This window comes from Lithobates pipiens, unplaced genomic scaffold (assembly GCF_037356315.1).
Source record: "Lithobates pipiens isolate NorthernLeopardFrog02 unplaced genomic scaffold, aLitPip1_a1.2 Scaffold_8, whole genome shotgun sequence".
Lineage (NCBI taxonomy): Eukaryota > Metazoa > Chordata > Amphibia > Anura > Ranidae > Lithobates > Lithobates pipiens.
The window spans coordinates 329,634,687-329,652,343 of NW_027507903.1; the positions used below are offsets into that span (position 1 = coordinate 329,634,687).

At 40.6% G+C, this 17,657-nt stretch overlaps 1 protein-coding gene across 2 annotated transcripts in view; it reads right to left on the bottom strand.

Annotated features, from left to right (window-relative positions):
- RBM27 (RNA binding motif protein 27) overlaps positions 1–17,657 on the bottom strand; it is a 179,563-nt gene that overhangs the window by 108,008 nt on the left and 53,898 nt on the right. The window contains exons 1-3 of one of the 2 annotated variants that reach the window (XM_077473001.1): positions 14,525–14,639; positions 9,980–10,246; positions 4,007–4,228 (exon numbers count right to left, since the gene is read on the bottom strand). In XM_077473001.1, the coding sequence (XP_077329127.1) occupies positions 4,007–4,228; positions 9,980–10,246; positions 14,525–14,600 (565 nt within the window). In that variant the 5' untranslated portion in view covers positions 14,601–14,639. Of the gene's footprint in view, positions 1–4,006; positions 4,229–9,979; positions 10,247–14,524; positions 14,640–17,657 lie in introns of those variants that run through there. The other variant, XM_077473000.1, reaches the window with a different exon arrangement.

The following is a 17,657-nucleotide window of genomic DNA, read 5'->3' on the forward strand; positions in this document are numbered from 1 at the left end:
ACATTGTGAATCTATATGCATACTACCCCTGTAGGGGTTAAAGGAGCCATTGAGTGGGGACCCATTAGGGGGAGCACTACAAGTCACCTGCAATAATTTATTAGAGCATGAACACAACCACATCAGAATGGATGCATATATGCGCCCCTTATGAATGGTGTAACGTGGGGTTTTTGATTTTTGCTGCGACTTTTGCTTATATGTTTTTAGTTTGGTATATTTTTGCTTTTTTTTGGCGTTTGAGATTTTTATGCACTATGGAGATTCAGTCCTAACCTTATGTGTCTGGATGTATGCAACCGATTTGGGCACCTATTAATGCATTTCATTTTTATCCCATTTTCACTGCAAGTTATATCACATTTCATATACCGTTTATCACCTAGTATCTCTGGATGGACCCTTTCCCTTTATGTGGGTTCAGGTTTCTGGCTTTGGACCACTTGGGGTGGAGCTAGGTGTACATAGTATTGCTTACTTAATTTATTTTTACTTTATTTTATCTAATTTATGGTTACGTTGTTTTAACCAACTACTGAGTGACAGATCACTCTTTAGTATATAGGTAGCACCAGCTACCCCCCTTTTTCACTTTCATTTCTTAATACAAAAAAAAAAAAAAAAAAAAGAGAAGGAAAAGTTCCTTTGTACAAAAAAATAATAAAATGCACATCTTTTTGCAGGTTAAAAAATAAAATAAAAAACGTGCATTTATTATTTTTTGTATTAGGAGCCTGTAAAGCATTGCACCAGAAATCAGGAGATAGCTGATGCCATGCAGGTCTCCTGCACACTGTCAGTGTATACGATTGCCCGTACATCCTGTACAAATAAGCTGATACTCGCTGACAGGAAGACTCAAACTACCACAGCACCATAGTAGTTCATTAGGCACTACAAGCCGACAATCATTAAGGCTGTCGGGACTTTTAGTTAATTCATACGCCGAGCTGTGTGTATGAATGACACGGCTGCGAGGGCAGCAGGCGGTGACTGCAGCACTGGGAACAGGTTACATGTGCAATAAAAGAAGGGGGGTAGGTCGCGCTATGGAAGAGATATGATATTGGTAAGAGCAGCCTCTATTAATTTCCACCCAATGGATGGAACAGTAAGACGGATAAAGGGAAGGAAATAAATTTGGCGCTATACCTTTTAAACAAAAAATAAAAAAAGAACGGAAAAAAAAAAAAGTATACATTTTCCAGCGTGCTAGCAGATAATTTAAAGTAGAGATTTAAAAAATTAATAAAAATAAAAATTAAAAGGTGAAAGAGTGTAATACTCTAAAATGATATCAATCTTAATAGTAAATACAAAAAATGTATATGTGTATATATATATATATGTGTATGTATATATATATATATATATATATATATATATATATATATATATATATATATATATATATATATATATATATATATATATATATATATATATATATATATATATATATATATATATATATATATATATATATATATATATATATATATGTCCCGCTCGGCTTCCTCGCCGTTTACGCTGAAGGTGTACGTTGTCTGGCCATGCCCTACGCGTTTCGTCATAGACGTCATCCGGAGCGCTCGGATGATGTCTGTATGACAAAACGCGTAGGGTGTGGCCAGACAACGTACACCTTCAGCGTAAACGGCGAGGAAGCCGAGCGGGACTTTTAAATACACAGCAATACAAAAACGTGTTTTTAACTTACTAAATGTGAGTAGTTTTATGTTGATTGAAATAAATTCATTTTTAAACATACTACACTATGGATAGTCCTCTTTCCTGTCATATGTAAACGAGGTATAATATACCCACGGAGGAACGAGGGACCCCCCCAGCACCACAACAGAGGCAGTCCAGGAAGCGACATAGTGGCTCATACTGTGAAGGCTGATCCACCCCGGATGGGGTCATACCTCTGGTGAGAGCAAAATTCATAAGTGGTCACCGGGCACAGAAATTGAAGTCACCCCCTCCACTCCTCCCTCATACTTAGAAGATTTTTTCACCACTTGATTCTATTTCTATTTTTATTTATATTTATATCTCATATCTTTATCACAGTCTTTTTTATCATCATTTTTTCACTTTTTACTAATTTTTAGCAACATTTTTCACTTATTTTGTACCCAATCTCCATTAAATTTTTAAACTTTTTATATTCATATATATTTTTCACCAGTCTTCACTTGTCTCACCATTTTTTCAATTTTTTATTTTTTCAATTTATGGTTGGACACTCAGTTCATTATTGGACATTTGTTCTGGTTTTGTGTATTTAAACAAAGACACCTGTTTTTGTCACAGTCACTTTAGCATCTGCATGTAAAGGAATAGCATACTTGCCTATATATACACATTTTTTATATTTTGTATTTTTTAGATTTTGTATTTACTATTAAGATTAATATAATTTTAGAGTATTACACTCTTTCACCTTTAATTTTTATTTTTATTAATTTTTTTAATCTCTACTTTAAATTATCTGCCAGCACGCTGGAAAATTTATAGGTTACATGTGCAAACCTAAAAATCGGGTGGAACATGTAACAAGTTCCCAAAGGTAAACTTATCCTTTACAGTTTCTATAGGATAGAAACATGCTAAGCTTTGGAGTGTATATATAGCCAAATCCCTCAAGGACAGAGGCCCCATTCATCTCCATTGCTACATACTAAAGCATGTTGAGGAGGGATTATCCTGGGCTGGTCTTTAGTTTTTTTGGGGGTTTATTTTGCCCATGTCCAATCCCCCCTGTAGAAGGCAGTATATCTCCCTCAAAGAATTTTTACGGTGAAAAGAAAAATGCCTCTTTTTTTATTTTGTCACTATTTTTCTCTGACGCTTCATTGCCCATCATTTTAGTCCAACTGTACTGGAAAGGTAATACAATCCTAGGAGCACTTCACTTTAGAGGTAACCTACCTACAGTTTCATTGATATGATTGAACTTCACGCAAGGCTTACGCTTTCTTTTTTTAAATCTTAATTGCATTCGAAAAATACAGAAGACGGGAATGCGGACATTTTAAAATTAAGAATTGCCGTTTACTGTGTACACCTGAAACCCGATACACATTACAATCTGATCATACAGTCGTCTTACAATTTACCAACAGCCATGTAGTGCCAGGGCCTGCCAGGTGGTATACAAAGCAAACTGAATGGATATTAATGTTAAATTCTGATCAATACTTTATTAAAATATATTCGAGAGCCACAAAGGATGTAAACTCACTATGTGTACATCAAATGCCTTTGTAAGCTCAGTTATACCCTTGTAAAAGTAGCAGTGACACCACTGTGATGCCCATAACTTGTGCAGGGAACAGAGCTGTGGGTAGTGATCAGGTCCTCACACTTCAGGCTACTTGAAGGAGGTTGAATATAAGCCCAGTCACTCTGCACAAGCAAAGAGAGCAGCAGTGACTAGGCTTTGTTATTAAACACCTTCACAGAGGCAAAGTGCAGGACTCGTTTCCTACTGCACACATTTAAGAGTAAATACTTTAAAAGGACAGCAAGGTCCAAGAAAGCACATGGCTCTCTCATTTAGACAGCATGAGTTTATCGCAGATTTTAAAATTTCTGATAGGTCTAAAAGAAGACCGTACAGAGATTGTAAAGCCTCATATGCACACTGGTGTTTTAGGTCTGTGTACATCACATAATGGCGTCCTTGGGATTCTGGAAGGCAAAAGGTGCAGCGTCCAGTCCTGCTGCCAGCAACAAGCCAAATTGTAGGACAGACTGAAATACACAGTGGCTGGACCCCCCTGTAACAAGTGGTACATAGATTGATGGGCTGTTTGTAGCCAGGCTGGATACTGCACCTATGCCTTTCTGGGGACCCAAAAATGCCAGGATGTAAAAGCACACTGGCCTATTTGCTAGTGTCTGTGATGCCTAATGTGTATGGTCAGCTTACAAGTCTAAAGTATAAAAAAATATAGTTAAAAGATACAGACATTGATTTATCTAGAAGCCAACTTACTTGGAGCAGAATGGACAGTGGGAGGGGGCTGGGTAAGTGGCCTAGGAACTGGCATTCTCATATGAGCTGGCGCAGGTATAGGAGGCAACAAAATACCAGGGGGCGGCAGTCCAGGGGGTGGTGGGAAAGGAATCATACTGGGTAAGGAAACCTCATCGACCACCAAGGGATCATTTCCATGATCAAACTGGCAAAGGTCACCAAGGACGCAGAACCCTCGTTCTGTGAAAAGAGAAAACAAAATTATAAATCAAAAAAAAAAAATATTAACAGTTAAACACACCAGGAACATGTCATAAGAATCCACCTGAGAAGCTGGTTATAAAAAAATATTGGCTTATCCTGAAAAAGTATACACATTTGTCCCATTCAGTGTTTCTCTCTCCCCCCCCAACTCAAGAAGAGTTTAATGTAAAGTACCCCCATTAAAATCATCTACCCTGCCAAGTCAAATTTTCAGCACCTCCAGCCTGATCCAAGAGCTTATCATTACTTTGTATATATCCTAAAAGGAAAGTGGTAGCGAATCCAAAAATGGGAGTTTTGAGAGTAAATTCAATATTTGCAGAACAGTACGTGACAGGGGTCATGGACTATGGGTTACATGCCATTACCTTCAGGAGATTGAAAACTAGCAAAAGCTTTGGGGGGGGGGGGGGATGCCCCCAGTGCACCCTCCTATAACCTCACACATTCTGCTAAATGCCAATTTTGACAGGGGGGGGGGGGGGGGCTTTACGGTGTCCTTTACTGTACTCCAAGATATGGAATTTACAGGTAAGTGAAAATTTCCATTATGTTACTCATACAGTACAGGAAGTCAGACCATGGAAGATCCCCAAGCAATAAATTGAGAAATGGGCAACATAGCAAACAGGTGCACAAAAACCAAGGGCCATCTGGAACACTCAATTGACAGCTTGTATAAGTACCCTGTGAGCACAGTTTGTTGCAGAGGCCCAAAGATCCACCAAATGGCTGCCATTCAAACCTACAAAATAAATGCTTGAGGCTCAAAGGCCAATGAAAGACAGACAGATCTGGTGGGAGCTCTGATAGGGAAGAGAGGAACTTGGTCCTTAAAGCTGCATTATACCCAAAAGCAAACATTTTGCAGTTCTTAATACTTAGATGTGATGGCTGCATTAGTTTTCTTTTTTGTCTCTTATTTTCACCTGATGATCATGGCAGTAAGTCAGTTTTTCAACAGAAAAAGCTGTCCTGCAGAACTAGCAGTTAGAGGGTTGAGACAAATCCTTTAACACTGACAGGAGTCTATGCAGTAATATAAAAAACAAAACAAAACAAAAAAAAAAAAACACCCTTCTGCATGCAGCTCCCACTAAATGCATACTTGAGCCACCAATGTGCATTAGAGCTGAGGCTCTCTTGGCTCCCCTCCCACCTCATTGGCTCAGACACACGTGCCAATGGCTTCTGCTGCTGGCAACCACAGCCAACAACTCGGGAGCAAGTGTGCACAAGTGTCTCCATCGTACGCGGCTTGCCAAGAGGGGCACTGGAGGACCCAGGCGTGCCAGAGGGGGTCCCGAGAAGAGCATTGAAGTTGCACAAAGCAGGCAAGTATGATATGTTTGTTATATTGATTAAAAAAACACACAAAAACAAAAAACAGACTTCACAATCACTTTAAGGCCTCTTGCACATGTCAGCTTGAAAAGGCTCAGTACAGTGCGTTTTTTTTTTTTTTTTTTTTTTTTTTTAAAAACACCAAGCTAAAATACAGCCCATTAATTGTAATGTGCCTAGGCCCACAGGCATGTAAACAAGCGTTGTGCATTGTTCAGTAAAAAAAGTTAAAAAAACGTGTGTGCAAATAACTATTTACATAGTGTACAGAACAAGAATGGTAGAATAAATTTGCACGAGTGAAAATGGGAACGAACATGCGTGAAAAAACATACAAAAAAAATGCCTGAAAAGTAGATCAAACAGGAATGCCATGCACAACAGGTCTAAATTGCAATTATGGCCATAAATCGAAAACATATGGCAGTCTTTCAGGCGCATTTAAAGATTTATATAGCGCCAACAGTTTATGCAGCGCTTTACAACATAGATGCATTTGGGGTGCCATTAACAGTTAACGGCACCTGTGAATGTCTAGCATGGAAACACACTTTACCACACTGTGTTCTGGTGTGAACAGGCCCTTAGTGATCCGTTTACATGGGCATCAATCATGATTTTTTTGATTATAGATGATAAAAATATAAACAAAAAATGTTTCTTGCCTAAAAATGCCCATAAACAGACCAGATGTAAACTAACAACATTCGTTTACATTTAGTCAGATATGTCTAAATGGAAAAAGACGAAGCCATATTCAGTTAAAAAATAAAATTGCATCCGCCTACATTTGTTCAGGTCAAACAGATCATCTGTTGCAACCCAAAGACATACATTGTGGTCAGGATTGGCTTGAAAAACCAGCAGACGATCTAGATTGAACACCAACATAAAAAAAAAAAAAAAAAAAAAGAAGAAGAGAACATAGTCTGTTTTTCCGAGTCCCCCCAGTAACAGTTTATTACCTGCTGATACGGCTGTTTTCCAACTTCCTTTAACAGTCCAAACTGTCCAGGAAAAGTAGCAGAGGGTTGAGACAAATCATTTGAACACGGACAGGAGTGCTTATAAATGGTCAGCTTTTATTTGTGAAAAACTTATCTCAAAAAATGAAAAACAACTATTGCTGTAATGACTCAAAAAGCATTAGCTGGGGTTCCGCATTATGTTAGTCACCAACATAAAGTCCATCTAAATTACTAGACCAGCCATTCTCAACCAGGGTTCCATGGAACCCTGGGGTTCCTCAAGCTGCGGCTGATGAACCAACTATTTGGTGATGTCTACAGAGGTCAAAGGTTCAGCATCACTTAGCAGCAGCATATCTTTTTAGCTGCCTTTAACCACTTAAGCCCCGGACCAATTGTCAGCCTAAAGGACCAGAGGTCTTTTTACAATTTCGCACTGCACTGCTTTAACTGGTAATTGCGCGGTCATGCAATGTTATACCCAAACGAAATTTCCATCCTTTTCTTCCCACAAATAGAGCTTTCTTTTGATGGTATTTGATTGCCTCTGCGTTTTTTATTTTTTTACGATATAAATGGAAAGACTGAAAATTTTGAAAAAAATAAATAAAGATATTTTCTACTTTTTGTTATAAGAAAAATCGAATAAACTCAATTTTAGTCATACATTTAGGCCAAAATGTATTCAGCCACATGTCTTTTTTTTTTAAACTAAAAAGGCAATAAGCGTATATTTATTGGTTTGCGCAAAAGTTATAGTGTCTAAACTAGAGTACATTTTCTGGAATTTACACAGCTTTTAATTTATGACTGCCCATCTCATTTCTTGAGGTGCTAAAATGGCAGGGCAGTACAACCCCCCCCCCCCCCCCAATGACCCCATTTTGGAAAGTAGATACCCCAAGGAAATTGCTGATGGGTATGTTGAGCCCATTGAATATTTTTTTTTTGTCCCAAGTGATTGAATAATGACAAAAAAATAAAAAGTTTAGAAAAAGTTGTCACTAAATGATATATTGCTCACACATGCCATAGTTATATGTGGAATTGCACCCCAAAATATATTCTGCTGCTTCTCCTGAGTACGGGGATACTACATATGTGGGACTTTTTGGGAGTCTAGCCGCGTACGGCACCCCGAAAACCAATCACTGCCTTCAGGATTTCTAAGGGTGCAAATTTTTGATTTCACTCCTCACTACCTATCACAGTTTCGAAGGCCATAAAATGCCAAAACAACACAAACCCCCCCCCAAATGACGCCATTTTGGAACGTAGACACCCCAAGCTATTTACTGAGAGACATGTTGAGTCCATGAAATATTTTATATTTTGCCACAAGTTACGGGAACATTACAAACTTTTTTTTTGCACAAAGTTGTCACTAAATGATATATTGCTCACACATGCTATGGGCATATGTGAAATTATACCCCAATACATTCTGCTGCTTCTCCCGAGTACGGGGATACCACATGTGGGGGACTTTTTGGGAGCCTAGCCACGTACAGGACCCCGAAAACCAAGCACTGCCTTCAGGATTTAAATATAAAAACGCTACCAAAAAAAAAAAAAATATATACGATCGCAGGGATCAGGCCTGGCTCTGCGAACGCTGCAGTTATGTGTTAAGTGTTTAAGTGACAGTGATCGATCAATACTGCACTTGGGTGGGCTGGGCGGAGGGACAAAACGCAGGTGCTAGCAGGTATCTGGGCTGATCCCTCTAACAGTGCGTTTTTTTTTAACCCTAAACTGCTGGGGACGCTAGTATAGATCTGATCAGATCAGATATTAATCTGTTCAGATACTATACCACTACAGGAGGTGTATGCTTGAGTGTTAGCGGTACTGGCACTAACCTAGCGCTGCCTGGGGTGACACAGACCCTATCTGACCCTAAAACCTAATTGATATCACCCGCCGGGTGATAAGGGGGTTAAACCTTTATTAGGTAAAAAATGGTGGGTGCCCTGATGCTATAAAAAGCAAACTAACCAGAGTCACCCGTAACACTTAAACAGTGATCACCGGTGAAAGGGTTAACTCTCGGGGCAATCAGGGGGTTAAAACCTTTATTAGGTAGTATATGGGGGTACCCAACGCTATAAAAACCTGGCGGTGAACCTAAAAAATAACTAGCTACCTAGCGGCACCAGTGACACTAATGCAGCGATCAGAAAAACGATCGCTTAGTGACACTGGCAAAAGGGGGTGAAAGCGTTACCTGGTGGGGGCAAATCAAGGGGTTAAACCTTTATTGGGGGGTAGGGGGCTACCCTGGACCTAACACTAACTGCCCTGACACTTTTTACAGTCACAACTGACACTAAAGGCAGTGATCAGTAAATAAATGATCACTGCAATCAGTGACACTGACGGGGGGGCTGGGGCGATCAAAGGGTTACTGGGGTTGGAAGTGTGCCTATGTGTACCTACATGTCAGTATAGTGTTGGTGCACTTACTATGATGTCTTATCTCCTCGCCATCCGGTCAAAAAGACCGCCTCGAGGAGAGGGACATCACTTCCTCCTGCCTGTGTTTACACTACACAGGTAGGGGAAGCTTCTCATTCGCCAGGAGCGATCGAGAGGGGATGGCCAGAAACCGACAGCCATCCCCTCATCCCGGATCGCTCCTGAAGCGAAACGGACCGCCGTAGCCAGCGCACCTGCTGGAAGGCAGGCACGTGCTTGTGCCTGTCCGTGCCATTGTGCTGACGTATTTTTACATGCGGTGGTCCTAAAGTGGTTAAGGGTGTCATTCTGAAAAACGCTTAAAGGGGGACATTTTTTCTATTGGCCAACAATGTAAGGAGCATGCTTTTGAGGACAGAGGAGAGATCTAGGGTACAGTATAAAAGCAAATCGGCAAGTTACAAAAAAAAAAAAAAAACACAACAACCATTTCATTCTCCAGAGCCTCCACTTTCAAAAAAATTTATTCTGTTGGGGGGGTTCTTAGTCATTTTCTAGCAAAAAAATAAAAAGCAGATGATTTTAACATGTATGTGAGAAATGTCAGAATTGGTCCGTGCGGATCACTGGCACATAAACTAGCACTGTAAAGGAGGAGGCTGCCAATGGCAGAATAGATATGTCCAAGAAAAAGTTTCTGTAGGAAACAAATTTGTTTAGTTTTACTTGTTCTTTTTAAAACATAAAAAGCAAGCATTTATAAGTATTGTAACCCTCTGGTGTGTGTAACCCACTCACTATGCAATGGGTGCACTGTAGTGCCATATAGAGGGGCACAGCACCATATACTGGGACTGGGGGTACTTGTCTTAGTGGAAGGGTCATGTTTAGCAGATAGGGTTAGATATTGGTTTAAATTACGCTTGAGTATGTTGTAGCTGATACAAATATGGTGGCCATTAGCAAAATCCAACAGCCATATTAATGAGTTACTCACCATCATAATCCCGGCAGCGTCGTTTAGGAGGTGGGTTTCTGTTGTAAGAATTGGTAGGGTTGTGGTTGCTATAGTAATTAGACCAGATCTCTGTTGTGCTCTCAGGGTGGTGAGCAGGTGCAATGACAGTCACAGTGCTGGGGATAGCCTGCCCACCAGAGGAATACTGCTGCTGCTCAGTGGAGATGATGGCAGCCTGTGAGGCTGGGTTGTATACATTTTCCAACTCATTTCTTTCAGATTCAAACTTCGTCCTCTCTCGGTGATCTGTAAAAAAAGACAAAATCCACAATTATCAAGCTGCCTTTGTCCTTAATGCAATACTACTGAGGCACCCGACATGTCTTCAAGCAAAAAAATAAAGGAAACCATAGACGTGAACAGAATAAGCAGTGAAAAACTGAAAGTACTGCCAGAAACAGATGGTTTAAAATGTCATCAAATAAATGATCCAATCCTAACTGAATCTTATGAAGGAAAATTTTAAAAAAATAAAAAGAAATGATCTTCAGTCTCTCCCCCCTCAACCAAACTAAAAACTTACCTGTCCAGTGAGCCAGCTTTCTCCGCACAGAGGCCAGTTCTTCGCTGGTCTTTGGGTCCCCAGCATAGGTGTGTGCAGCCTGTTGTATAAGGGTATGTACCCCAAACCAAAGCTCAAACACACATGCACAAAATCTGAAGGTGGATCACTTTTCAGAAATCAAAGCGCATGGGAATGAGCACTTACATTTTCCTGCATGTCCATGGTGAAAGGCAGCTCAGACAAAAGGTCATATCTATTACTGGACCACGACTAAAAAGCAGATGCACCTCACCGATCACATGTTGTAAAGATTTTGCATTTCTCCCTCTCAAATTATATATATATATATATATATATATATATATATATATATATATATATATATATATATATATATATATATATATATATATATATATATATATATACACACACATACATATATACACACACATATATACACACATATATACACACATATATACACACATATATACACACACATTTTCACACTTTGACAGCCACACAGAAAAGACTCGCCATATGTGCACTGATCTTTGTATAAAAAATAAATAAAAGCTTTTTCTTTGGATGCTAGAAGGATCAGCAAGGTGATCTCTGTCCCAGTTGGTACTTGACATTGAGCAGTGCGAGCTATAAAAAAAAAAAAAAAAAAAAAACAACACACACAGCTTAAGCCAAAGATGGAGCACAGAAACTAGGGTGACTTTGCGCTGGGACACAGATGGCACCTTGGCATTGTAATTGGACAGGGGGACCTAGAATTGTGATACGAAAAGGGGACCTAGTAGTGTGGCAGGTGATGGTCATTGTGACAGGAGAGGAGTACCTGGGCAGGGTCTCACAAGGAGGGGCAGTGTGGCAAGAGGACACATGGGGTGGACACGCTATCGTCTCATGTGCAGGGAACTCTTATGCAGACGCCAGCCCTGACTCCTGATCATCACACAATGCACAGTGATAATGAATACTATGAATTCCCCCCTCCCCAGGTCGTTGTTTCTCTTACTGTGGCTGGTCTCCTGCAGGATCTGTTCCAGGTCAGCTGTCTGTGTATAAACTACATGCTGATCGGCTGATCATGGCACCCCCATCCCCGATCCAGCCCTGATGCCCCCCCCAATTCTCTGACGCCCCAATACTGTGCAGAGTAATTTGACAGGCTGTGCCGAGCAGGCTCTGAAGGGGCGGGGTCAGATTGAGCAGAATGTCAGGCTCCTTCAGTGGCAGCAGAGTTCCCTGTAAAGTTGTTCAGGGCTGGGGGTGCTCTCGCACACCTTTCCTCCTCCTGCAGTGTTCATTGGTGGAGACGCAAACAAATTATTTTGGCAGTTCCACAAGAAAAAAAAAGGCAGGCGCCCGAGTTTATTAGGGTGTGAGCATCGCAGGCGGGGGGGGGGCAAACCCACTCAGATAGCCTAGGAGATTCAAGCGGATGTGGAAGCAAAATTAGGTATCCGCTCCCACAAAAATAAATGCATCCATTTATTTTGTGGGGGGAGGAAGCATAAAAGCAGAACTTCCCCTTTTGGGTGACATTAGTAGCATTCTAATCCACCATCAAGCAAAGGACACAAAACTTCAACTTTCCTTTAGAGCAGAATATATTATATAACTAAGAAACAGTGAATATTGACTCTTGAATACCAACACAGACCTAAAAGCAAACCTATGCCAAGTAAGGTTAAAGCAGAACTTTATCCTCATAGTCGACATTGACTATTTTTAATCCTCATACTACCAACATAAGTAAATAGATAGGAAAGTATATTATTTTAACTTTTTTTTTTTCAGTTACTTCCTGGTTTCTAGCCTAGGCTAATGTTTTACATCCAAAGAGTCTTCAGGAGGGGTTTTCTCAGCTAAGCATTCCCTTCCGCCTGCCTGAGCTTAGGGCAGATGGATTCCAAGAACTGCTACATGTGCGCTTTATTAAAGCGGACCTGGAGTCATTTTTTCAACTTTGAACTTTCCATCTAATATTCTGCCCTTGCCATTTTAACTTTGTACTTTCTGCCAGTAAATAACTTGTACAGCCCACATCCTTTTTCTTGTCTGGTAATAAGCCTAGGCTTAAGACATCATGCACAGCACTCTCTCTCACTATTGTAAGAGTTTGCCAGGAAGTGCATGTATATATTCCGGCGCCGGGCATGTAGGTAGTGCACAGAGAGCTCCGTCTGCAAGTCCAGGGGAGATCCTGTGAGCAGAGCACCCGATATTCGATTCCCTCGGCTCTGGGAACAAATCAGAGGTATCTCTAGTGGCTGCTGAAATGGTCAAGTATGGCTTAGCCACTGCCTGCCCATCGGGAGATCTGTCGGCAAGGTCTGCCTGGGTATTCCAAGATGGCTGAGACCCAGGGGGGGAAGTGACTGGATCGGCTGGGATTGCATTGGGATTGGCTGCACGGTTTGAGCAGGAGGGGAAAAGGAATCCTGTACCTTCAAACAATGGCTGCTATACACCTCTGTCAGTCCATCCTGACAGAGAACTAAGGCCTGAAGTTGAAATTCTTCTTTTTGAAGCAGGATGTGCAGAAAAAGAGAGTGGAAGGCTGCCGCTGGATAGCTTATTAGTACTCTGAAGGACACTGTCAGACCCCTTGAAACTGCAACTCAGGTTTCGAAGGTGGCCTTTTCTGAACATACTGTGAAAATGGCAGATATGGAGGCCCATTTTCGCAAAATATTAAACATTAAAAAGCATTTTTGGTTTGTTTTTCTCAGATGCACTTTAAACTAAAGCAGACTGCACAAGCAATTTGTACTCGTCTTCCCAGCACTATCAACATCTTGAAAGAAATCTGGCAAATAACATTCCTTCTAGAATTTGCCATCAGTTGAACTAGTTACTTTGAAATAAACCTTGGCACCCCTTGACTGGATTGACAGCATGTCCTGAAAACCCTAGTTGGTCAATAAAGCTGCACTTAAAAAAAAAAAAATATATATATATATATATATATATATATATATATATATATATATATATATATATATATATATATATATATATAAATATATATATATATATATATAAAAATATATATATATATATATATAAAAATATATATATATATATATATATAAAAATATATATATATATATATATAAAAATATATATATATATATATATATATATATATATATATATATATATATATATATATATATTAAATTAAGAAATCGCGAGCACAATAACAACCTCAGTACACCTTTTTTATAAAAAAGCTCAAACTTTTTTTTCTCTAAACATTTTAGAGATAGAATAGGAAATGGTAGGACCACTGTCAAATACTTTTTTGCAAGTGTCCTGTCAAGGAGATTTACCTTCACTTCCTGTCCCAGAGACAAAGCTGGAAGAGGAAATTTCTCTTAAGGGATGGGATATTGTCACTCCAGTGCTAGGTATACACGCCTCAAAATTTGAGGCGGTATAGGAGGATTCAGTGTTTGCAGCCAAAAGCTGCCGCTGCCCTAGAAACACTTCAACCCTCACTCTCTTCTCACAGGAGACTAGGCAGCAGCAGGAGCCATTGGCTCTTGCTGCTATCAAATCCTGTGAGGAGGAAGTGGGGGCACACAGCCCGGCTCAAGAAGGCACCCACATGAGTCGCCCAATAACAAGCGGCTTACTGTGGGGGCATTCGAATAGGAGCAGCAGAGAGAGCGCCAGCAGGGAATACCAGAAAAGCAGGTTTGGGGGATGTGCTGCGCAAAACTGTTGCGCAGAGCAGGCAAAATATAAATGTATACATACATACACATTTTTTTTTATAAAACCACAACTAACAACAACCCACACAAATCACATCCCATACCACAGACAGCAGTAAAGGCCTGATGGGTCCTATATTTTACCGGTACTTCTCTAACCAAAACTAAATAAAAGTTTTAAGTTTACATATATAAGTAAATTATAAACATACATAGAAACCGTAGCAACACAACCACTTTAGGCCATAACAAAAGTAAACATATAATACAATACATTACTTCTCCATGTAATCACTTGGGTAACTTGATTCATTTGCAGACAAGACCACCCAAAGCTGTGGAGCCACTGATCCATTGCCAACACCAAACAAGACAGCTATCGATAGATGTAGGTGACAGCTATCGATAGATGTAGGTTTGCATTGCTCTTCAAGCCATCACTGAATAATAACTCACACCTTTGAAAATGCACACATTTGCTGGAATACACCAGTGAATAAATTAGACAAACTAGGTTATATTTGGACAAACTCCCTGAGCAGAAGCTTGATGTGAAGGGTAGTTAATTGCTGCAAAAGCAAATCATTCTTTCCACAAAGAAAACATTTAAAAGCGTGTACAGAAAAAAATAAAATAAAATTAATAAAAAGAAAAGTTAAACTGCAGTAAAATAGCAAGTTTTAGGTGCACCTGAAGAGAACGTGCAGGTTTCACTTTACAATCTTATGCTTTTAAAAGGTAAAATGGGAGTGTGGTGTCAGAGAAATCCGGCCAGGATTTTCCTCCATTAGCCACTTAACCTAAAAATATATTTATCATTTGTACACACCATTGCTAGCCAAGAGTCTGCCTTGAAGTCTGCAAACATCTTTGCAGTTAATAGAATTTTAACGGAATGATATACCAGTAATTGTGTGCTTCTGCAGATGGAATCTGAGATAATGGCCCCATAGAACATGCAAACCGCATCCAAAAACACAAACCAAGTCGCATCGAAGTCACGCTGCATGAATCGCACTGCAAACAGAACCAAAAATCGCACCGCAGTAGAGTGAACTAAGCCTAAAAATAGGATTTTTGTACTCACCATAAAACCCTTTTCTCTGAAGTTCATTGACGGACACAGCTCCATTAATCTTGACCGTAGGGTTATTACGCCACCTTCAGGAGAGGACTAGGCAGAACATGCAATACATGTGAAAAACAGAACTGTACAGTTCTGCCCAGGGGGTGGTCCCTCTGGCAATAACCCTCCAGTCTGCTTCCTGCAGCTCAGTACGTCAACAAGCAGTATAAACGTAAACGAATAGGAGGGGTGGGTGCTGTGTCCGTCAATGAACTTCAGAGAAAAGGATTTTACAGCGAGTACAAAAATCCTATTTTCTCTTTCATTCATTGACGGACACAGCTCCATTAATCTTCACCGTAGGGACGTCCCCAAGTAGTGTCATAATGAGGGGTGGGATCAGCAAACATAACTTCACCCACAACCAGAGGTGCACCCCAACGGAGGAGACACAACGGAGGAGACACCATCTGAACCAGCCACATCAGAACTAGAGGTCAACATTTACATTTTGATTGTCAATGCATCTGATGTATCTTTCTCCAACAAGAAAAAAGTGTAAATTGCAACATTACACGGCCACAACACAACATTATCTGACAGCGGGGTTTGCAGTAATATAATAAAAGGGGTGGTGCTGTCTCTCTTGCTCATTGTATGCTTCTTGAATATAGGATACAATTGTTTTATTGTTGGAACTGTGAATAGTAATCAGTGTAAGCTGAGACGTGATAGTAGACACAGTTAGTGCGCAAGCGCACAGGCATTTCTCACTAAGCGATCTGGATGTGGTGGGAATCAGAAGTCTAAAGCCCTGCCTAGTAGCCAACCTCATGATTAAGTCAAGTGAATGACAAAACATGTCAGGGCGTGGCTACTAGGTAACAGAGTGAGAGGAACTATCGGACGGCTCACGTCCATCTTCACCAAGGTGCTGGCGAGGCCAAGGAGAGGTGAGAGATTTAAAGAGTGTGTCTCGTATACCCTGGGTCTGCTCAAAATCACCAATGCTTTGGCAATCAGCTGTGTTAAAGTGTGCTGTGGCTTGACTTATTTGGCGTGGTTACAAGTTTTTAAATGTGAGTGTAACTTAAGAGGATTTTCTTATGCGGGATTAAAAGTTTTTTTTTTACGGTATCACGCTATGCGAGCATTTTCTTTTTTCTATTTCATGAGAGCACTGTCTATGAAGTCTACTGAAGTCAAGGATTGTATGTCTGTCATCCACATCCCTGCAAAAAGGGTTTGGAAAGCACTTTTCTGCCAAACACGTTGAGTGTGAGGCCGATTTATATATCTATGCTCTGCAATAATCCCTGAGGAGTGTTTAAATGTATAGTGTGAACTATCACTTATTCACTGGGTTATTTATTTTTATTTAATGTTTATTTACTATTCATTTTTTTATTTTTTATTTATGTATACAATTTTTTTTGAGCTATATCTGATGCACTTTGTAGTATAATATTTAGTGGTGTAATAGTCACTTGGTTTAGCGCCACGTGTTTAATTTATTTATAATAGGAACAAATACACAGAAATTAAACAATACTCGGCCGCCTGCAAAACTTTTGCAGCCAAAGCAGGCATCAGAAGATGCGCTTACATCAACTTTGTAGAACTTAGTGAAGGTGTGAACGGACGACCAAGTCGCCGCCTTACACACCTGGGAGACTGACGCTTGATGTCGGGAAGCCCAGGAGGTCCCAATTGCCCTGGTGGAATGAGCCGTGACAGGACGTAAGCCTGGACCACAATCTGTCTGATCCACCATGAGATGGTGGACGACGAGACGACCAGCCCTTTTTAGGACCAGCTACCGAAACGAACATAGAGTCTGACTTCCAAAAGGGAGCCGTGGCCGACAGGTATGCTCTTAGGGCCCGGACCACATCTAGGGAATGGAGGGACACCTCCTTAGGGTGTGTAGGTTTAGGACACAGAGATGGTAACACAATGTCCTCATTGAGATGGGAGGCCGAAACCACCTTCGGCAGAAAAGAAGGTTGCGGATGCAACACCACCTTATTCTGTGGAAAACCAGATAGGATGACTTGCAAAACAAGGCCACCAGCTCAGAAACCCTCCTGGCAGATGTAATAGCCACTAGGAAGACCACTTCTGAGAATGAGAACATCAGGGAAATCCCCTTGTTGACTCTAACAGCAGGTTCTGAAGCACAGATAGCACCAGGTAAGGGTGGTCACACCGGAGGGACTACATGCTAAACCCCATGCACAAAGGTGCTTACTAATGACTGAGATGCCAGGGGTCGTTGGAAAAAACAGGCAAGGCCAATAACTGTCCCTTGATGGTGCTCAAGGCCAGCTTCTGGTCCACTCCTTG